The sequence below is a fragment of the Triturus cristatus genome, chromosome 4_2 (genome assembly GCF_964204655.1).
Source record: "Triturus cristatus chromosome 4_2, aTriCri1.1, whole genome shotgun sequence".
Taxonomy (NCBI): Eukaryota; Metazoa; Chordata; class Amphibia; order Caudata; family Salamandridae; genus Triturus; species Triturus cristatus.
In genome coordinates, this window is record NC_140586.1 from 974,670,460 (window position 1) to 974,694,966 (window position 24,507).

Here is a 24,507-nt window from a genome sequence, read left to right on the forward strand (position 1 = left end):
TCCTTCTCCTACCTCGCCGCCAAGACCTGGAGCACCCTCCCTATGAACCTACGTCAGACCCAGGACCTGCTAGCCTTCAGACGACTCCTCAAGACCTGGCTCTTCGATCAGCAGCAGTACCCCCCCTCCTCTCCCCCCAGCACCTTGAGACCCTCACAGGTATGTAGCGTGCTTTACAAATGTTTGATTGATTGATTGATGACTTAGGGGAGACTCCCGTACCCAGGCTGTTGTGACCAGAGCCTTCATTGTGTGGTAACTGATGGCTGACTGACCAAGTGTTCTGCTGACATGACTGAGACGTGCTGTGACTATGTTTGGCACAGCTGGGCTTCCACAGGAGTTGGGTCCCCTCAAGTAAGTGTGTTGTCCCGTGACATAGCCTGGGCCCATGGTGGGTGTTGTATGATTATGTGTGTGTGTGTGTCCACATCCCTTTTCATACACAGGCAGTGTTCCCTTGATTTGTTCCTGTTGTTGATGCTTGCTGAGTGGTACTGTGTTCATCCCACAACTTTGCCATGGGCTACCAGATGTGTGGGTGCATGACACACTACTGTTAATTGGTGTTTCATCATTGGGATTTGCCAGTTCTGAGTGGTCATGATGTTGTCAGACGCAGATGGGACACAGTCAGGGGTCCCCAAGGCTCTTGTTTGTTCGCATTATCAAGTAGTTGTCCCTAGGTGTTACCTTTCAGTGATTGAGACATGTGTATGTGTGTGTGACTGCTCCCACTTGTCGGGTTCAGGGCTGCAATGTTTGCAGGTGTCAGCATGTGTGCCTTGTGGTTCTCCTTGGGTTCTGCATTGCCCTGGGACTGTGGCAGGTATTCTGAAGGTTAAGTGAGCTTTGACGTCATGAGCATGTACCGCATACAGTGCAGTATGTCTGTCATTCACCAGGGTTGTAAACTGTCCTTGTGTGATGAGTCTGTGCACCTTAGTTCCTCCCATCATTCCTGTGTTTGTCATGGGTGCATGTGCAATATCACCTGTCCATGTGTGCTTCACAGATGCACATTGTTGCAGTTCAGGGTGTGTGGTGTTAAGTGTGTACTAATGTAAATGTTTGCATGGATGGGCCCCTAGCTCCCGTTTGTCCATCGATGACGGGCCATGCTGAGTGATTTGTGTTTGTGTATGTGTGATGTAAGTTTTTGGGACAGGACACATGTCTGGGTTTCCCAGTTTGTACGACATCTACCTTTGTCATCACAGTGGAGGTGTCATGCATGCTTGTGTCACCCCAATGTCTGGTCCCTGGGGGTAGTGTGTCAGTCTCTTGCTGTGTTAGTTGGTGTTCATTCCAGCATGTGTTACATGTATCAGTTGTGCTCCCTCTCATCTCACAATGCCTGATTGCCAACTAAGAGTGTCCCAATGATGGTTTACTCTTGTATGCCACTGTGTCCACATCTGTGTCACTGTGGTTCAGCCCCCCTCATGTGTTGTGTAGTTGCCTGGGGATACTGAGACACAAACACACACACACACACATGTTGTGTCAGATGTGCAGTGTGAGGTTGCCTGTTTGTGTTTGTGCATCTGCATCAGTGCATTGGTATTGCTGTTGTGGGCCATTGTCTGGATGCTGTTTCTGTGATTGGCCCTGCTGTCCCTGCGAGTCATATCACATCATTGTGCACATTCATCCTGGTTGTTAGGTGCCATTGCTGGCATGGAATGGGAGTTTGTGAGCTGACACCTACAGTCTCCACAGGTTGTTTTGATTAGTGTGTCTATTTTCGAGATGTGTGTATGCTTGGTGATGGTCACTTCTGCTCTTGTGTCATTGTACACTGTATGCATTGACAGCCCCCATGGGTGGTGCTTGTCTGTACATGGCCGAGAGTATGTTATGTCTTCACAGCACTGTTAGCCTCACCACATCTCTGAAGGAATGGGACACAGCCACTAGTTTGCCCCAGGAGTGTTTGATGTGTTGGGACCGGGAATCATACATGCTGTTTGGCAATTGCAGCTTTGTCCATGATGACACTTACCTTTCGGTCACTGTGATGAGGGGGGGTTTAGAACCCATCACTACAATGCTCAACATTTGCTGCAGTTTGGAAGCCCACACTTAACTTTTGTTCTACACAGTGAGGGGGTGTTCTTTTTACATTGATACAGTGCTATAGTGATGCTTGCCTTGTGTAGGGCACACTCATTTGTTAGTCACACATGTGCTGTTAGTTACATTGTATGTTTGAAGTCATAATCACTGTTGTGGGCATTTGTCACAGACTACACACTGTTGTCATGATGTTAGGGGGATGTATTTTGCTGACATACCTAATGTTGGAGTATGATGGATGTGTGGCGCATCACCCATCCCATGAGTGGGGGTGGCAGGGGTGATGGGCAATATATGCCCTATGAGCGGGGTGGCAGGGGTGATAGGCAACAGGTCTCCTATGAGTGGGGGTGGCAGGGGTGATGGACAACATAAACCCTATGAATGGGGGTGCCAGGGGTGGGGGGCAACATATGCCCTATGTGTGGGGGTGGCAGGGGTGCTGAGGAACAGGTCCTCTATGGGAGGGGGTGGCAGGGGAGATGTGCAACAGATCCCCTATAAGTGGGGGTGGCAGGGGTGATGGGCAAAATAAGTCCTATGAGTGGGTGTGCCAGGGGTGATGGGCAACATATGCCCTATGAGTGGGGGTGGCAGGGGTGCTGGGCAAAGGTCCCCTATGGGTGGGGGTGGCAGGGGTGATGGGCAACAGGTCCCCTATGAGTGGGGGTGACAGGGGAGATGGGCAACATAAGCCCTATGAGTGGGAATGCCAGGGGTGCTGGGCAACATATGCCCTATGAGTAGGGATGCCAGGGGTGATGGGCAACATATGCCCTATGAGTGGGGGTGGCAGGGGTGCTGGGTAACAGGTCCCCTATGGGTGGGGGTGGCAGGGGTGATGGACAACAGGTCTCCTATGAGTGGGGGTGGCAGGGGTGATGAGCAACAGGTCCCCTATGAGTGGGGGTGCCAGGGGTGATGGGCAACATAAGCCCTATGGGTGGGGGTGGCAGGGGTGATGGGCAACAGGTCCCCTATGTGTGGGGATGGCAGGAGTGATGGGCAACAGGTCCCCTATGAGGGGGGGTGGCAGGCGTGATGGGCAACAGGTCCCCTATGGGTGGGGGTGGCAGGGGTGATGGGCAACATAAGCCCTATGAGTAGGGGTGCCAGGGGTGATGGGCAACATAAGCCCTATGGGTGGGGGTGGCAGGGGTGATGGGCAACAGGTCCCCTATGGGTGGGGGTGGCAGGGGTGATCGGCAACATAAGCCCTATGGGTGAGGGTGGTAGTGGTGCTGGCCATGCAACCCATATGGTGGCCTGTTGTTAGTGGTCAGGATGTGGATCCCCTGTGTGTGTGTACCATTTTGCAGGTACGTGTCGTTTGTTTGTGTGGTAGGTGTCTGACTTATCGTCTGCGCCGTCGGTGTCAGTTCCTGATCCGGTCATAGATGTAGAGTACTGGTATGACCTGCGCGATGGGATTCATGATGTGTTTCTGTCGTACACGCTGCTAGTTGCAAGCTGGTCCGTCTCGTAGCCGTGGATTGAGTTGTGGCGCGAATCTTAGCTGATATGCTTGTTTTCCGGATGCTGTGACGTGCCGTACGTGGCGACCCGTCCGGCGCGTAGGCTGTACGCATCGTACTTGTCAGGGCAGAAACTGCTATGGATACTGCTTCCGGGCGACTCAGTTTGGCATTCGGAGTTACGGCTCAGACGGAAAATGGAGCTTGAATCATAGCCTACGTGTCAGTCATGTTTTTAGCAGTTATGCACATCGTACTTCATCAACAGGAGGGATCGGCTCCGGAACGGAATCAACCCCCTAGTGTGATTACAGCTTCTTCTCCTGCAACCCTTTTTCTCTTTCTATCCAGTGTGATTACACCTTCTCCTCATTCACCTGTTCTTAACCTTCTATCCAGTGTGATTACCCCTCCTCTTATACCCCTTCTTAACTTTTCTTCCAGTGTGATTACACCTTCCCCTCCTACACCCCTTCTTCCCTTTCCATTAATTGTGATTGCACCTCCTCCTACACCCGTTCTTAACTTTCCACCAAGTTTGTATACATCTTCTCTTCCCATACCCCTTCTTAACTTTCCTTCCAGTGTGATTACACCTTCTCTTCCTACACCCCTTCTTCCCTTTCTGTCCAGTGTGATTGCACCTTCTCTTCTTTCACCTGTTCTTTACCTTTTTTCCAGTGTGATTTCACCTCCTTCTGTACTGTATCTTCCCCTTTCATCCAGTACAATTACATCTCATTCTACAGAGCCTCTCACCTTTTCATCAAGTGTTATTACACCCCCTTCTGCATAGCCTAGTCCCTTTCCATCCAGGTTGATTACACGCCCTCTTGCATTGCTTCTTCCCTTTCTATCTAGTGCGATTACGCCTCCTTCGCCTTCGTCACCCCTTCTTCCCTTTCCGTCCAGTGTATTTACACATCAACATAAAGCACTTCTTACTATCATTGTGGGATGCCTCACTGATACTATCATTTTTGGATGCCACATTCTCACATTGTGTGATGCACCACTCTTGATATCATTGTTGGATGCTCCACTCTTAATATCACTGTGGGATGCCACAGTCTTACTATTATTATGGATGCCACACAGATACTAACATTGTGAGATGCCGCACCCTGATATTGGTATTGAGTATACTGCACTCTTACTATAATTGTGGGATGCCGCACTCTCGCATTGTGGCATGCCACACTCTTACTATCATTGTGGGATGCCACACTCTCAAATTGTAGGATGATGCACTCTTACTATCATTGTGGAATGCCACACTCTTAATATCATTGTGGGATGCCACACTCTAACTTTCATTGTAGATTCCTCATTAATATTATCATTGTGGGATGCTGCACTCTCACATTGTGGGATGCTGCACTCTTACTATAATTGTGGCGAGCAGCACTTTCACATTGTGGGATGATGCACTCTTACTATCATTATGGGATGTCATACTCCCACATTGTGGTATGCTGCACTCTTAATATCATTGTGGGATGCTGCACTCTTACTATCATTGTGGGGTGTCACACTCTCAGATAGTGTAACACAGCACTCTTGCTATCATTGTGGAATGCCACACTCTCACATTGTAGGATACTGCATTCTTACTTCATTCTGGGATGCCAAACTCTCGCCATGTGGGATGCTGCACACTTAAATCATTATGGGATGCCTTACTCTCACTATAATTGTGGGATGCTGCACTCTTACTATCATTGTGGTGTGCCGCATTCTCACATTGTGGGATGCCACACTCTCACTATCATTGTGAGATGCCACACTATTAATATCATTGTGGTATGTTGCACTCTTACTATCATTGTGGGATTCGGCAGTCTTACTATCATTGTGGGATGTTGCACACTGACATTGGGGGATGTCGCACTCTTAATATCTTTGTAGAATGGCGCACTCTCACGTTGTGTTAAGCCACACTCTTATTGTATTTATGGGATGTTGCACTCTCACACTGTGGGATGCCACACTCATACTATCATTGTTGAATGCCATACTCTTACTATCATTGTGGGATGCTGCACCAGTATTGTTATTGTGGGATGCCACACTCTCACATTGTGGGGTGCTGCACTCTTACTATCATTGTCAAATGCCGCACTCTCACATTGCTGAATGACAAACTCTTACTATCATTGTGGGATAACATACTCTTAATATCATTGTACAATGCCACACTCTTTATATTATTGTTGGATGCCACACTCTCACTATCATTGTGCATGCTGCATTTTCACTATAATTTCAGATGCCGCACGATCTCAATCATTGTGGGATGCCACACTCTTACATTGTGGGATGCCGCACTCTTGCTATTATTCTGGGATGCTGAGCTCTCACATTGTGGGATACCACACTCTTACCATCATTGTGGGATGCCGTGCTCTCACGTGTTGGATGATGCACTCTTACTATTATTATGGCATGTCACACTCTCACATTGTGATATGATGTACTCTTACTATCATTGTGGGATGCAGCACTCTTACTAAAATTGTGGGATGCTGCATCCTTATTCTCATTGTGGGATGCTGCACTTTTACTATCATTGTAGGATGCCGCACTCTCACATTGTGGGACACCGCACTCTGGCTATCATTGTGGAATGCCACACTCTCACCTTGTAGGATGCTGCATTCTTACTATCATTCTGGGATGCAGCACTCTCACATTGTGGGATGCTGCACTCTTAATATCATTATGGGCTGCCGTACACTCAATCTCATTGGGGGATGCTGCACTCTTAGTATCATTGTGGTATGCCACATGCTCACATTATAGGATGCCACACTCTTACTATCATTGTGAGATGCTGCACTATTAATACCATTGTGGGATGTCAAACTCTTACTATCATTGTGGGATGCCGAACTGTTACTATCATTGTGGGATGTTGCGCTCTCACATTGTGGGATGCCGCACTTTTAATATCTTTGCAGGATGCCGCACTCTCACATTGTGGAAAGCTGCACTCTTACAATAATTATTGGATGCCGCACTTTCACACGGTGGGATGCTGCACTCATACTATCATTGTGGTATGCCGTACTGATACTATTATTGTGGGATGCAGCACTCTCACATTGTTGGATGCTGCAATATCACTATCATTGTCAGATGCCGCACTCTCACATTGTGGGATAATGCATTCTTACTATAATTGTGGGATGCCGCACTCTCACATTGTTGGATGCTGCACTCTTACTAACATTGTCAGATGCCGCACTCTCACAAAGTGGGATAATCCACTCTTAATATCATTGTGGGATGCCGCACTCTTAATATCATTGTAGAATGCCACACTCTTTCTATCATTGTTGGATGCCACACTCTCACTATCATTATGGGTGTCACATTCAGGCTATCATTTCAGATGCCACACTCTCACTTACATTTTTAGATGCTTCACTATCACTATCACTTTGGGATGCCTCTTGCTATCATTCTGGGATGCTGCACTCTCACATTGTGGGAAGCCACACTCTTACTATCATTGTGAGATGCTACTCTCTCATATTGTGGGATGACACTCTCTTACAATCATTGTGGGATGACGCACTTCTAAAACCATTGTAGAATGCTGCACTATTCCTATAGTTAGTGGATGCCACACTCTCCCTATCATTGTGGATTCCGCACTCCCACTATCATTTCAGATGCCGTACTCTCACTATCATTGTGGGATGCTGCACTCTTAATATCATTGTGTGACACTACACTCATATTGTGGGGTGCCACCATCTTACTATCATTGTTGGATGCCACAATCTCAATATCATTGTGGGATGCTGAACTCACATTGTATGATGCAGCACTTTGTGGGTTACTGAACTAATCCTCTCATTGTGGGATAACGCACTCTTAAAAGTATTGTGGGAGGCTGTACTCTGACCATAATTGTGGAATGCGGCACTCCTGCTATCATTGTGGGATGCATCACTCTTACTAACATTGTGGGATGCCGCACTCTCACACTGTGCGATGCCTAACTCCTACTGTCATTGTGGGATGCTGAACTCTCACTATCATTGTGGGCTTCCCACTCTCGGTATCATTGTGGGATGCCACACTGTTATTGTCTTACTATCATTGTGGGTTACTGTACTATTCCAATCATTGTGTGATGCGTCACTCTGACTATAATTGTGGGAAACCGCACTCCTACTATCATTATGAGATGCCTCACTCTTACTAACATTGTGGGATGAACTCTCTTACCATCATTGTGGGATGCCCCACTCCTACTATCATTGTAGGGTGTTGCACTCTCAGTATCATTGGGGGATGCCTCATTCTTTCTCTCTTTGTGAGATGCCGCTCTCCTACTATTTAGCTACAATTTAACTGAGCTTGAATGGAATGCACATTTTATGACCTTTTACCTGCTGTTCCTGCTCTAATTATTGCCTATCTGTTTACAATGAGCCACAAAGGGACTGGGCTTATGTTACTTTTGTTTGACATTTTTATTGATATGTTCCCATTGTACATGTAGTGTTTTAACTGATGATTTTCAATGATTTTGATTAATTTTGCACAAATAAAGTACCTTGAACCTTTCAGACTAACGTAAAATGTTGACACATTACCTGATTTTGCAACTGTTGCTTGATGTGTCTTCTACACATGTGTTTCTAGGTCCTGATGAGGTCCGATTGGTTAACGGCACATCTGTCTGTTCTGGGAGAGTGGAGATCAAACGCAATGGAGTTTGGGGGACCGTGTGTGATGATTCCTGGGATCTGAATGATGCTTCAGTTGTCTGCAGACAGATCGGATGTATTTCAGTGGAACAATATGAGTACAATCCAACATTTGGAAGAAGTTCTCTGCCTGTGGGGATGAGTAATCTTCAATGCAGAGGAGATGAGGCTACTCTATGGAAGTGCCCACACAAAGATTTACGGCACAATGCCTGTCCTACAGGAAGGGACGCTGGGGTGACGTGCACAGGTAAGGAATGGAATCCAAGTGAAATAAAGTAATCTTTGCTCAACAAATGTAGTGAACCAACAGTGCAAGCACATATCTCGGGCAAGATGCAAAGTGGAAGATTACAACAAACAATAGTCTAACTGTAATAACTACAGATGTAAGTTCTAGCCTGGCTTTCCTCTGAGAGACTCACAAATTCTCACCCAAGACATAGGCAGCAGTCATCCTGAGACAGGCACTCTGGCACTGACTCTCCCTTCTGTACCAAATTATCAGAGCACTCACTTGCCAGCATCTACCCACAATCTGGCACCACTGAAGAGCATTCTGCACATGGCTGCTAGATTCTCTAGAGTACTGAGGGATCACTCCCAGATCTGTCTAGAATGATCATTCCCCCACTTCTGAAAGTAAGTAACGAGTCACCTCTTTAAGGAACTTCTTGACTTGTAGAATGGACACCTCTTACAGTCTCAGCACTGGATTTCATCCCTGGAGTGACCCATTTACCTGTCCCTCACAGTAAACTGTACTTCGTCCCTTCACGTACAGTGCTCAGCAGCTGTGTAGCTAAGATTGCTCTCTATTGTTCCCCTTCACACAGACATTGAGTCTGATACACGTCATGATTAACAATTATATTTATGTTCACCAGAACAGTTTGTTTACAGTGCTGTAATACTACAATCATTAGCACAGAAAACAACACCTAGTCATGCATGTGGTAAACCCAACACAGTACATCAAACCAACACAGTAAACCAAACACAGTATACCAAACCAACACAGTAAACCAAACACAGTATACCAAACCAAAACGGTAAGCCAAACACAGTGCACCAAACAACACAGTAAACCAAACACAGTACACCAAACCAACACAATAAACCAAACACAATGCGCCAAACCAACACAGTAAACTAAACACAGTACACCAAACCAACACAGTAAACCAAACACAATACACCAAACCAACACGGTACACCAAACACAGTGCACCAAACCAACACAGTAAACCAAACACAGTGCACCAAACCAACATGGTACCCCAAACACAGTGCACCAAACCAACACAGTACACCAAACACAGTCCACCAAAGCAGCACAGTACACCAAACACATTCACATAGTATTAGCCTGTGCTCAGCACTGAATCCCATTAAGTGGTCCTCAATTCTGACAGTAAATGTTTCCTACTGCTCTCTGACTCAGGCAGTAGACACCAGGATGAAAATGACACCGAAATGTTCTTTCAATATATCTGTGTCTAATAATGTTTGTTGTAAAAGGCCCCAGAGCATACATTATATGGTAAATAGTATGGTATATGTGTGTGTTTATAGGGAGATGCTAACATCATAGCTCACTGGAGTGAAAATGTGGGATTCCCTCCATTCCAAGTGGGAGGGGAGGAAGGAGATTTGTTCCCGCATGATGTTAGGACGACCTCTCTCACAATCCCTTCCCACTGCAAGATTAGGGATCTGGTTATCGTAATGGATGGAATTGGATGAGGCTTCAATTCCGAAGTTCCTGCGGAAATTGTACACGATGGACCAATTAGATAATGCATTTGCTCATTCCAATAAGGTGGATGCCAGTCTGGCAGCCTTAACTGGAAGAACATCACTGAATCCTGGGGATTGATTTCCAACTGAGACCACAAAGAAGAAAGTAGTGTCAGCTTTGGGAAAGGTTTTTTCCACCAAACATTTTCCGTTAAAGGTGGCACCAACACTTTTATGTGGTGCAGTCCAGGGTTAGAGACTTTGATAAGTTATCAGAAGCCATTCATAAAGGTACGGACTGTGCAGAGTTATTGATGGCAATGGAACAACAATCACAATTTCACTTGACATAATCAAGACTAGAGCAATGTTAGCTGAGTCTGTGGATTCAGTGTGAAGGAATTTATGAAAGTGAAAGTGGAATTCAGAAGCATCAGAAAACTGCGTTCTTAAAGATTTCATTTGATGGCAAAATGTTATTAGGATCTTATCTTGATAGCGTGATTACTAAAGTATTTAAAAATCACAAGCATGCACTTCCAGACACAAACAAAACATCTTTGTCCTACCAGTAGGCCTGAGACTACACATACCAATCTTCACTTAAGAGAAATGATAGAAATTGTTCTGATTAAAAGAAGAAGTATCAGCCAAGACAATATGAAACCAATGGTGAATACTCTAAATAGTTGAAGCAAGCTTTAAGAAGATGTGTTGATCACAATGGATCTTGCAGGATCTCTATGGGAGCAAGGATCCAGAACTTTCAAAAGATCAGGGAACCAAACTGTGTCTGAATAATAGGTTCTGGGTGTAATCAGAGAGAGCTGTGCTATGGGTTATGTGAAGTGGCCTCCAGACACATGATTGGTTATAACCCACATGCCAAGGAACAATATGAAATGGAAAGCCCTTCTAAAATAGGTACAGTCTTTACTAGACAAAGCTACAGTTGTGCCGTTCTCAAAAGAAGAGCCAGAAAAATCTAATTAAATGTTGTTCTAGTCAAGACAATTTCAGGAACTTCCAGACCAGTGCTAGACTTAACCTGGACTCTCACACCAGTGCTAGACTTAAACTGGACTTTCAGACCAGTGGTAGACTTAAATTGAGTGAACACATGAGTGAGAACTACACCCTTCCTCATGGTGACTCTGCAACCAATCATTGCTTTAGTAAACAAGGTTGATTTTCTTACATCAATAGATTTGCAAGATACTTATCAACATGTTTCAATCAGACAATCTCACAAAGAGTTAATGCTTCACCATAGAAGATCAACACTTCTATTTCAGAGTGCTCCATTTTGGTTTAAAATCCTCACCTAGAGTATTCCCATAAGTGCTGGCACCTCTGGTCTACATCCTCAGTCAGGAGCAAGTTTCCATACATCCATTTTTGGTTTACTGGTTAGTTAAAGCGGTATCAGAGGAACCAATGATTTGTCATACGAAAAAGTTCTCAAAGTCTTACATAAACATATATTTCTAGTGAAGAGAGAATAATCAAACATATCCCCTTTGCAGGATCCGTCCTTCATAGGTGCCAGATTACAAATAGCTCTTGGGTTTGTTGTGTCATTGCCAGAACACAGAATTCAATAGATCCATTCCCATGCAGAAAGCCTGATGTTTCACAATTTTCCAAGAATAGTGTCTTGGATGAAATTTTAAGAAGATTTAGAAGTCACTCTATGTATTGTGCCTTGTTTAAGATTCCCCCTTCATGACACAATGAGGTTCCAGCTGAAAAATTGGTCTCCAGCTTCTCTAGATCCCAGAAAGAGAGTCACAGCGAGCCAGAAGATGAAGGCAGATCTTTCATGATGGTTGGTGAGCGAGAACATACAGAAAGGGGTCTGATTATCTCCCTCTTCATCTCTGGTGTCACCACTGATACAAGTCTGACAGATTGGAGACCTTGGTTGGGTCTACAGCGTTTCTGGACTCTAACGCAAAGTCAAAATCCTCCACTGAAGGGAGTGGGAGGCAATAATAAGAACCTTGAACAGTTTCACCAAATTCATTTGAGACAAGCATGTCCAGGGCTTTTATCAATAGATGGGGGGCACAGGATCCCTCTTAGTGAGAAAATATTAGACAAGGTTTTTGTGCGGGCACAGAATACAGTATTCACTGTGCCTGTAATTCATGTTCAGGGGATGCAACAACGGAGTAGAGACAGTACTACAAGCCCCATTAAGCTTTGTGAGGAGGCTGGAGGGAGGAATTCATCTCTATCCAAGTGCTACTTAACTGGCACAGTTTCTCCGTGGTGTAAAACACAACAACGGAGTTGGGGCAGCACAACAAGCCCCAATAAGCCCTGCAAGGAGGCAGGGGGAAACCTTCAGTGTCAATCTGGCATTACTTAACTAGCACAGTTTCACAGTGGCACGGAATGTGTGCGGAACATGCTCAAGCATTCGCCCCAGCCAAGATGTGGCCAAGGCAGACCCATCTTCAATCGTCATCAGCCAGAAGAGGCCGGGTCAAGTTCCCCACCTTGGTGGTAAGTAGTAAGTGCCTCCAGTTGGTTTTGGTGTATCTCTGGATCCCTCTTCATCAAGAGCATTAAGGAGAAGTGCAATTGTGGACTTTGTACATTGTACTCAACTACATATTTAAGCGTGCTATCTCTTCTCAAGTAGGGTCTGGGACAAGCTATAAGTCTGAGGCTGGTCAGTTTACATTGGAAGTAGACATGGGAGACAAGGGACTCAGATTTTGTACATGTTTACAAAAGCCATAGAAGACTTTGTCTGGTCATTTATGCATGATCTTTGGCCTATTGCTTCTTTGGGATGCTTGGGAGCCTACAGCCTCGAACCATCTTTGGATTGCTGCCCTTAATTCTGAGGCTTTGATTAATTTTCCTTTATATCATGGGGAAGAGGAAAGTGGAGGTAATTAATGTGACTGATAAGAGCTCCAGAACTAGCGGCACCACGTTATCTTTTTCAAATAATGCAGCGGATGCTTTCTTGTGTTGCAAAACAGCTGATACAAACTTTCCAGGAGAGAGATCTGACATTGGAAGAAGGAGATCACACAGTTTTGGAAGTAAATTTACAGGAATTTTCCAATATCCGGTGCCTGCAAGACACACAGGAATCACAGGTTGCAGCTACTCCCTCTCATACACAAGTTTATGTTCCAATTTTAAAACGGAGGAGAGGGTGTGCAGAGGGGGCTAGGACTAAAAATAAAAAGGGGCCCTCTCCTTAAAATCTACAAGTTGGTAATAAAACCAATAGAGAGCTTAAAAGGGGTCAATTGACAGCTACACAAGAGAGCTATCTGATACAGGACTTTCTCCATAATATAGAAACTGAAATGTATTCCACATTTGAGACACCTATTCAAAGAATGGTAAAAGTGGAGGAAATGGTGAGGGCCTTGGGGGAATCTGTGTGGTCTCTACAGGAACAGTCTGACAACAAGCAACATTTCTGTTCCGTTAACTTACCCTGTTTATATGATGTTCCTTATAACAAAGTTGTTCTTAATAGCTCTCGTGCACCCCTAACATTTCAGTTCACACCAGGGATAGGCATTCCAGGTAATACCATGTCTAACCCCACCAGTTCTTTACCCTCCTCACAGCCGACTCAATAAATACTGAAAGGGGACCTTAACTTGGGGTCGAGGGAAAGTTTGATATGGGAACTTTAGGTAAAGCCTCAGAGTCTAAGGGCCAAAGCAGAGACCAACAAGCTTCATCTGGGCCTCTGTGGTGTTCTACACCCTCGGATATTACTCCAAAAGTTCTCCCAACCTGTACCCTGCATGTTTAATTATGACCAATGTAACACCCCTAAATGTAAATGACCAGGAAAATTTACAGCAGCTCAAAAACAAGATTGTTCACTGTCTCACAGTTGAGGGTTTCTGTTAGTGACGGTCAGTCACTATTTGCTAAATTATAATGGCCCGAAGAGTGGGGTGGATGGGGATGCCCTGTCTTGGGGATTGTATAGTTGTCAATTTTCATAATGTTTTGTTGGCTGTCCTTATTCTGAAAATGTTTTGGCCTATTCCAACTTCCCCTAACAGTTTTTTTTAAATACCTATGTACCAGAGGAAAACTGGCAGAAGACTCCATGACAGGGAGACAGGGGGGGGGGCGGGGGGGGGGTGTTCGTAACAATGCCCCGAATCATGGGTCTAATTGTGTTCTTAGTAATCGCTATTAACTCTTGAGTGGACTTAATGACCAAGACTGACTGGATAGAGATGATCCCACTAGAGTGACAATTTCTCAAAGGGGGCTTCAGGTATTAAGTTGGCATATTGCTGTGTAGAAGAGAAATTTGGGGACCCTGTTTGGTCCAAGTTGCATGATGCTTATGATATTATTAGTCTTCAGGAAATGTGGGACACATCAGGCAGTTTGTATTTAGATGGTTATGCTAGTCGTGTTATGAATGCTGTCCCATACTCTAGTCGGAGAGCAAGGGAAGGTCTTGCTACATTTATATAATTGAATCTGAACTGTAAAATGGAAGTGGTTACTACAAATTCTCCCCATCTTCTTGGTGTCCTTCTCTCTTTTGAGAACAAATTTAGGATTTTATGTGTTAATGTATATAACTCTCTTCATGGCAAAGAGTCCTATAATGAGGTGCCGGTTCTGGGAGAGATTTTAAAAGACTTTTATACTTCTTGTCCTCCTCAGTAAACAGCTTTGATGACACTGAGAGATTTTATTCTTGATCCCTGCAGAGATTGTTATTCAGGTGCACCGTTTGGTCAGGATGCTTCTAAAGTTGACCAAGTTCACCCTAAACATAATGTACAGGGAGACTTGATGAGAGACCTGGTCCAAGATCATAACTTGGCTAACCTTTTGAGCATAAAAGTATTGAACTCCAGAAACAGAGTCTCAAATTATAAAGGTCCCTGGTAGAGGGTCTTTCATTGATGACATCTATGTATCAGTTTCATGTAGATGGCTTGATAAAATGTGGACATTGGCTTGTAAGGTGCTTCTTGCTGTTTTAAACAAATTACTCAGAAATAGTAGTGAGATTAAAAAGCATAGCGCCCTATAAAGACTGGCGATAAGGGAAAGGAAGCTTGAGTTAAAGAAAGAACTGAGCGAGGATCGTGTGACAGCTAGGGAACAGATTCATGTTTTGGAGGGTTTTAAACCATCCTTTTTTTTATGATATACAGATGTCAGCAGGTCTGGCCGTCACAGTGCTGGCCCAGGCTCGGGTGACTCATTTTTCGGCGCTATATGATGGGGAGGCGCTGAGCCTTTTCTCTGTACACGTTTGAGGGAGCTAAGATGAGGATACTCTGGGACGAAGGCAGAAATCCTTTCCTACGGCAAAACCTCATAAATGAGGCCCTAAATATACTAAGGCCAAAGGGGTTCCATATATTGTGCGTTCATGGGCCTCATCTCTGCCTTTGAAAAGGTCATCAGAGAGAAGCTCTGGGTGGAGCTGGGATCCAAGGTGGTCAAACCTGCTCTTGTTGCCTTTTTGAAAGATCTCCATCATGGTCTGACATGCGCGGTACGATTCTGCAGTAAAGGGAAATGCACAAAGCACTTTAGCCTAAAGCGAGGGGTCCATCAAGGCTGCATTTTGGCGCCCATCCTTGTTATTATGTATGTCAAGTGATTTAAGGAGGTGCTCACTGGACATGGTCTTGACATACTGGAGCAGGTGGGAGATTGCTCCCCGCTCTTCCCTAAGCAGAGGATGTAGGCCTGATTGCACATACAGCCAGAAGTCTTCAGAGGCTGTTAGACCTTTTTATCATATGTGTAGAAAGTCTGAATTAGGTAAACAATTAAGAAAATCTCATTTTATGATGGTGGATCCAAAAAACACTAAAGCCTTCATTGTTTCACTGTAGGAAAAGGACTTAAGTAAGTTTACCTACCTAGGGATTTCACGAGGTTCAGGTTTCAGTTGTCAACCCTTGATAAAGAAATACAGGGTGTCTAGAGAGGGCCATTCCTAGCCTAAAAGATTATTTCTTGTAACCTGGGACACAAACCAACCCAGATAATACTACGTGTTCAATCAATCAATAAATCAGGGAATTTTGAGCCCACTACTCATCTGTGAGGGTCTCAATGTTGCTGGGGGGGGGGCAGCTACCGTCAGTCGAAGAGCCAGGTCTTGAGGGTCTTCCTGAAAATGGGCAGGATGTGGGAGCGTCTGATGTCGATTGGGAGCTCGTTCCAGGTCTTGGTCGCAATGTAGGAGAAGTTTCTTCTACACTTCTTGCTCCGCGGATGCGCGGGGGTTCAGCGAGGGCGAGGTAGGTTGATCGGAGGTTCCTCTTGGGTACGTGGAAGGAGATTCTATTGTTGGGATATTGGGGTCCGGTGTTATGGAGGCATTTGTAGGCATGAGTGAGTATCTTGAAACTCACTCTCTTCTCAACGGGGAGCCAGTGGAGGCTGCGCAAGTGTTTGGTGATACGTTTGTGTTGAGGGATTCCGAGGACGAATCTGGCTACAGTGTTTTGTATGGTCTGGAGTTTGCATAGCAGAGACTTATTGATCCAGGTGTATAGGGCATTTCTGAAGTCCAGTCTGCTGGTTATGAGTGCATGGTTGACGGTATTCCTTGATTCAGGGGGGATCCATTTGAAAGTCTGCAGAGGGTGTTGAAGCTGGCAGAGGCGATGGTGTTGATCTGTAGGGTCATGGAGAGGGAGGAGTCGAGTACAATGCCGAGGTTTCGGGCGTGGTCCATGGGAGTGGGGGGTTGCCGAGGGCAGTGGGCCACCAGGTGTTGTCCTATGTGGCAGGGAGGGTCTGAAAACGAGGACCTCTCTCTTTTCTGAGTTGAGCTTCAGGTAGCTGCTGCTCATCCAGGATGCAACGTCCTTCATTCCTTCCTGGAAGTTGAGTCTGGTGGTGATGGGGTCCTTGGTGAGAGAGAGGATGAGCTGGGTGTTGTCGGCGTAGGATGCTATGCTTAGCCCATGCTCTCTAACGATGGCGGCGAGGGGGGCCATGTAGATGTTGAAGAGCGTGTGGCTTAGCAACGATCCTTGGAGTACTCCGCAGTTGATTTCCGTGGGTTCAGTGAGGAAGGGTGGCAGTCTTTATTCTTTGGGTTCTGCTGCTGAGGAAGAAGCCAGTTGAGGGCAGTTCCCTGTATGCCGGCGTTGTGTAGTCTGGCAGTGAGCGTGCAGTGGGAGAAGGTGTCAAAGACTGCGGGGAGTTCGAGTAGGATCAGGAAGCGACCCTTGACCCTGTGGTAGGCAGGTCGCTCCCCACACCGCACAGCTCCACCAGTTGTGCTCGTGTCCCTAGCTCCTATCTCTCGCTGCTGCTGCGAGTTCGGGCCCTCCACCACCCGCAGGCCCCCACCTGCACCTCATACCTGGTGGCCCAGTGGTGAGCCGTAAGTATCTCTCTGCTCGCTCTGTCCCTTGTCTGTATTTCTTCATTTCCTTTTTCCTTAGCTATAATTGTGTTGTATTTGCAATTGTACTGTACTTGTGCTGTAGTCTGTTTTCTACTGCCTCTGTATTTTGTTCTCTGTCCGTTTTCCCCTCAGCCCTGCCTTGTGTTTTTCAGCCAACTCCGTTCCCGTCGCTGCGTCCCCTGCGGCTCCGCCCCCCCGCTCGCCCAATCACTTCCACCTCCCAGCTGCTCCTCCCTCCCACCTCTCCTTCTTATGGCAGACGCACAGCTGTGGCGCCAAAGGTGCGCCTAAGGCAAGCCCGTCTGCGCCTGTCCGTGCCTGGACCTCACCCAGCGCCAGACCCTCTGGCTCCCGCGAAAGACATGACGCCCAACGCCGCTATGACACCAGCACCCTCCATCCACTCAACACCGGCCGATCACACATCTGCTTCCAGGTCACCTTGAAGCGGACCCATGGACCCTTCTCCTGCAGGAACTGCCACTACATCAGCCTCCAAACCTCCACCACCCCCACCGGGGTAGGTCGCAATGGCCTCTGATGCCTTCTACTCAACACCTGCTCTGCCCGCAAACACGCAATCGAACTCTGGGACCTACTCGACTCCACCTCCCCAGACGTCGCCTTCCTGACAGAGACCTGGATGAACCCCTCCTCGGCACCCAACATCACCATAGCCTTCGTCCACAGAAACACCCTCAGAATCTCGACCAGCACCGACGACACGCTTATCACCGCTGAATACCTGCACTTCCAGATCCACACCGACCCCAACACCACCCTCAAAGGAACTCTAGTCTACAGACCATCTGGCCCCTGGCCGTAGTTCAGCGACTCCATCACCGACTTCGTCAGAACGCACGCCCTTGCATCCATGGACTACATCCTCCTCGGAGACCTGAACTTCCACCTCGAGAACACCAACAACAGCAACTCCACCACCCTGCTCGACAACCTGGCCAACCTCGGACTCAAACAGCTCATCACGACTCCCACCCACTCCGCCGGACACACGCTTGACCTCATCTTCTCAGCCAGCAGCTGTGAGAAGTTGGCCTGATATATGCTGTCCACTAGTTATAGTGGACACCTTGTATCAGTCCAAACAATCCCTTATTGGTTATAGGTTTAAAGACAAACTTTATTGAAAGCTATCCTAGTGGTAGCTATGGAGAGCAACCTTCAGGCTAAGTCTTGAAGGAATGTAAAGCAGCTAGTTTTACCAGTCTATAATCTCTTGAGTTCCTAAATGAAAGATATCCACACCAGATATATATATAAAATATATGTATGTATTACTAAATACAACCTCCTAGTCTCTTTATGAGACTGGAGGTCAAAACACATAAGTTACACTTCAATAATCACAGTAAAATAGCACAAATAGACGTCATGCCCTAGGGGCGAGCCAAACCATATACTAAAATAGTGGTATAAGAACCACGACTTAACTAGACACAAGGCCTAGAGCCTGTAGAATCGCTGGGACCCCAAGGAATCACCCAAGGTAGTGACACAGGGGACCCACGGGGGCCGTGTGCAGTGTGTGAACACAGCCGCGAGCTCCCGTTAGCTTCTATGGGGAAAGTCGCGGTTAGATTTTTAAAGATTAGGGACACTTAGAATAGAGTCAGGAACAGACCCTTTTGGTCTTAGGAAGTTCTGGGGCTAACACCCACGGGAGCACCGGAGTACTCGTGTTACCACACCCAGGGAAGGTGTCTTTTGGTGTCGGGTCACGTCCTCGATTTCAATGGGAGCTGGCGAAGAAGTGCTGCTGCTATGAAGATGCGAAGTGTCCGAAGGGATCCAAGCCTGGATCGAAGATGAGATGAACCTGAAAGCAGAGGGGGCAGAGTCTGGGTCGCTAGACAGTGACCAGGAAGGTGATGGACAGATGCCCAATGATGTTGGGTGATTTCAGGTGAAAGAGGTGAAGCTTGAATCTTCAGCCACAAGGACCAGGAGGCGTCGAGGATGACCAGGAGCTGGATTCGAGCTGTCCCACAAAGGATGGTGAGTGCTGCAGTGTCGGTGCCCAGATTGGACACAACAAGCCTTGGCAACAGCAACCCACACAGAAATGAGAAATATGCTTTGGTGCAGACCAGCAAGGTCTGTGGGACTCACCACTTGGTAGGGAGTTGGGGCACATATAGAACAACCAGGGAAGCCCAAGGAAATTCAAAGTTACCCCCTCAGGGACCCACCAGTCAACAGACCAGGGATCGTGAAGAGACCTCAAGACAAAACACAAAATGCCAGCCCACGGGTCACTCAGAATGACCAGGCTGACAATCTTCGGTGAATTTAGTGCTTGAGTTGAGGGCTACAAGTCAGCCCAAACACGACTTCAGGAAGGTGAGCAGTCAAAATATCGAAAATTAAATTTCGACCTACACTAATATCGAGTTGACAATATCGAAGGGACATAATATCGATGTTAAGAATATCTATGGACAGAATATCGAACCTAAGGTAAGTAATATCGATTTTTTTTATATCGATGTTAGTAATATCGAAGTTAGTAATATCGATATCAAATATATCGATGTTACTAATATTGATGTTACTAATATCGATATTTATATTATTGTTATGTATTTTAATATGTATTTAATATGTATGTGTTATATGTTAATTGTTAAGTGTTCTACTGGTTTTAAAATAAATGTATACAATTTGTATATGTCAATAATGTTTTTTTAAGTCAATTTTGTGTTTTAGTACCGTAGCGGGTTGTGGGTTTATAGCGGAATAGGGTGGGAAGTAATTTAATTATGTGAAATTAATTATAAAATATTAGGAATTATTAATTAATTTTAATTAATTTTTGCGTTTAAGTTCTGTAGCGGGTTGTGGGTTTATAGGGGAATAGGGTGGGAAGTAATTTAATTGTAATTAAGTAATAATTTATTATCATTTATTGGTATTGATAATTATATTATTCTTAATTAAGTAATAATTGGTAATTAATTTGTATTAATTGGTAATTAGTATTTATTAATTGATTAATTGATAACTATGTTAAGTGTATTATTGTATTATTGGAGTATGTTGTGCGTTTATAGGGGAATAGTGTTGGAAGTAATTGAAATCTAATTAAGTAATTATTACATTTGTTGTTGGGTATTGATAATTAATTTATTGGACATTAATTATTAATTGGTAAATAATTTAAATTATAATATGTTGGTTATGAAAAATAATGTATTGCTTATTAATCATTAATTGGTAATTAAATATGATTAAATATTATTAATTGAAATTTCTAATTAATATAATAATAAGTAATTATTAATTGGCAATTAATGTTTAATAATTAATATTTTTGTTATACAAATATTTAATTGTTGAATATATTTTAATTGGTAATTACTTTTTAATAGTTAATATGTTTTTGTTATGAAAAATATATTATTGTTCAATATTTATTATGTTGTAAATAATGTTTATTAATTATTATTTATTGGTATTCATAGTTAATTTATTGCTAATTAATTATTCATTGGTAGTTGTGTTTTTAATAATTATTTAATGGTATTTGTAACTAATTTAGAGTTGTTAAATAATTAAATCAATCAATTTAACTTCTACGCTATCCAACACTTTCTCTACTGTTGCACTCTCTGGAGTTGGAATAGTAATTTTTACCCCTACGCTATCCAAAACTTTCCCTACTGTTGCACTGTCTGGAGTGGGAATAGTAATTTTTACCCCTACGCTATCCAACACTTTCCCTACTATTGCACTGTCTGGAGTGGGAATAGTAATTTTTACCCCTACGCTATCCAACACTTTCCCTACTGTTGCACTGTCTGGAGTGGGAATAATAATTTTTACCCCTACGCTATCCATCACTTTCTCTACTGTTGCACTGTCTGGAGTGGGAATAGTAATTTTTACCCCTACGCTATCCAACACTTTCCCTACTATTGCACTGTCTGGAGTGGGAATAGTAATTTTTACCCCTACGCTATCCAACACTTTCCCTACTGTTGCACTGTCTGGAGTGGGAATAGTAATTTTTACCCCTACGCTATCCAACACTTTCTCTACTGTTGCACTCTCTGGAGTTGGAATAGTAATTTTTACCCATACGCTATCCAACACTTTCCCTACTGTTGCATTCTCTGGAGTTGGAATAGTAATTTTTACCCCTACTCTATCCAACACTTTCCCTACTGTTGCATTCTCTGGAGTTGGAATAGTAATTTTTACCCCTACGCTATCCAGCGCTTTCCCTACTGTTGCACTCTCTGGAGTGGCAATAGTAATTTTTACCCCTACGCTATTCAACACTTTCCCTACTGTTGCACTCTTCGGAGTTGGAATAGTAATTATTACCCCTAAGCTATCCAACACTTTCCCTACTGTTACACTCCCTGGAGTGGAAATAGAAATTTGTAGCCCTACGCTAGCCAACATTTTCCTTACTGTTGTTTTTGTTGGAGTTGGAGTAGTAGTGTTATTCTCTCTGCTATTTAATATTTTTTGTATTATTTTAGCTAATACAATATATAATTAATAATTAAAAATATTCAAATTAAATGTACATTTTTAAATTTGTTATACGCAATTATATAATTTGTATTCATGTTATTGTTTTATGTGTATAGATGTATTGGTAATTTATAATATTTTTTAATAATGTATAAGTTATTAAAATAATTATTAAAACGAATTATTAAGTAAGTATATATATTATATATTATATGTATATGTTTAATTAATGTTTTAGTAAATTATATATAGTAATTATTAATTTTAAACATTATAAAATATATTTAATTATGTTTATTTTATTTATAAGTATTATTTGGTTTATTTTACATATTTTTTGTAACTAAAGAAAAAACGATATTTTTTAATAACTATATTTTTGACATCTATATTTTATTTTCGATATTTTTGTACTTACCATGTTGTAGATAGGATGTCGATATTCTTGACATCGATATTTTTGCTCCGATATTTTTGTAGGTCGAATTTTTGACCTTCGATATTTTGTCAGTGATCCCTTCAGGAAACGTCAAGAAGTCAATGCACTTACAAAAGTGCATGGTAACCAGGAGTTCCGGTTCCACACTACTCATGAGGTCTGTGGGTCTCAGCTTGTCTGGGGACTCGGGTTGGCCTCTGAAATGTCTGGAAATCCTCTTCCTGGGCTGCAGATACTTTGGAGTCCAGCGGGAGCTTCAGAGATGCAGACCGGCAAATTGCTTCATTGGTGCCTGCCAAGCAGGGGAGTCACTCCTTGACCCCAAGGGAGATTTATTCAGTCCTCTGGTCTTTAGCGGAGCGTCGAAGGTCCAGGATTCAGCTTCAGAGTTTCGTCCAGGGTAATCTAAAGTTCTGGTTACTAAGCCTGGGCAAAGCACTACGCTACGCTCGCGTAGTTTGCGAAGTTTGCGCTACTTCGCACTACGCGAACTGCACGTAGCACAGTGCGAACACGCGTAGCGTATTGTTGCGTAGTGCTGCGGTCATTTTTTGCTTGCTCGCGGTCCTCAACGTCAAGTTGGCGACCGCGAGCAAGCAAAATGACATCCCGGCGAGACTTTTTCCTTGTTCGCGATCAGCAACTTCAAGTTGGCGATCGCGAGCATGGAAAATAAACCTCCCGGCGAGATTCCCAACGCGAGGAGGTCAGGTTTCTCATTGCGAGTGGTCGCGTATGCTCGCGACCGCTCGCGATGAGAAACTACCAGTTCGCGTTGAGAAAGCTGAAGCTCGAGTAAAAATCTACTCGAGCAGCAGAAAACTACAGCTCGCACTATGCAAGATGCCATTTTCAATGATTGCACAGTGCCGGTTGCTTGTCCGCACTGTGCAATCATTGAAAACGACATCTGGCACAGTGCGAACAAGGTACTACGCAGTTCGCGAAGTGCTACGCGTAGCTCGCGTAGTGCGAACTTCACTTTGCGTAGCTTCGCGAAGTGCTACTTCGCGAACTACGCCCAGGCCTACTGGTTACAGAGGTTCCTTGCTTATACCTAAGGAAGGGGTTGGACTAGCTCTGGGGACCCACCAATGGGAGGGTTTGGAAAGAGGGGTGGCTACACCCATTTCCTTTGTCCAGTTTCACCCCACAGCAGGGGCTGGTGGCCCCTGAACCAGTTTGAGCCGGCCTATGCACAGGGACACCAAATGTGCCCTCAGAGCAGGACTGCAAAGCACTCAGAGAGTGCTCCCACCCAGCCCCAATACACATAATCCTGTCTGGGAGGTGGTTATACCTCCCTGTGACAGGAAATCTATTGTCCAGGCCTCCCCTGCCGGAGTTTCGGTCAGCAGTAGGAGGCCAGACTTGTGTCTGTGGCTGCAGCATCCATTTTGTGATGCCAGGGCTCTATTAAGTTTCTATCGGGTGCTGCCATGTCTCTCCCTCTAGAAGGGTGGGATCATACTCCCACACCAGTTACTTGTGTGGGGGTATGATTCCAAGGTGTTTGACACCAAACACAACATGTTTTCGTGCAGCCAGTCCAAAATTAGCATTTACCTTTTAGTTATAATGCACTTAAAAGTATATGGTCTGGCTGCACTACAAATAGCATCAGAGAAGTGTCGCCGAACACTGCAGAGGGGCTCTGCTCATGCAGGGGCACCCTCTCACATAAGAACCAAGCACTCTGCCTACAGGATTGATAAGTCCTGCCATACGAGTGAGGTTTATATGTGTATACATATATATATAGTGATATAGGTAACCTATATCACAGTAAGGGGTGCAGGCACCACCTTACCCAGGCTGCAGTAGCAGACCTGTGGTGTCATTTTGGGTGGCTTTCCAGGGGTGGCATAATACATGATTCAGCCCCTGGTAGGCCTCTGGGGTACCTATGCTTTGGGTACATAGTATACCATATATTAGGGACTTATAAGGGCACCTCAGATCCAATCTGTAATGTATCTAAAGTACAGGGAATCATTTTAGAGAGTAAGCAGCTAGGCTGGGGCCCTGAATAGCAGGGTCCCAGCCGGACTAAAGTCGAAAAACAGTGAAACACCAGCAGAAAGTGGGGTTAAACATGTGAAGCATATCCTACTCTCCTACAGCATCCACGTCACCTTCAGCCAC

The 24,507-nt window shown here is 44.7% G+C and overlaps 1 protein-coding gene across 1 annotated transcript in view; it reads left to right on the forward strand.

The window, feature by feature from the left end:
* LOC146839189 (CD5 antigen-like) overlaps window positions 1-24,507 on the forward strand; it is a 147,434-nt gene that overhangs the window by 20,451 nt on the left and 102,476 nt on the right. The window contains exon 2 of the mRNA XM_085600199.1: window positions 8,214-8,528. Coding sequence (XP_085456325.1) covers window positions 8,214-8,528 — 315 coding nt within the window. The remainder of the gene's footprint in view (window positions 1-8,213; window positions 8,529-24,507) is intronic.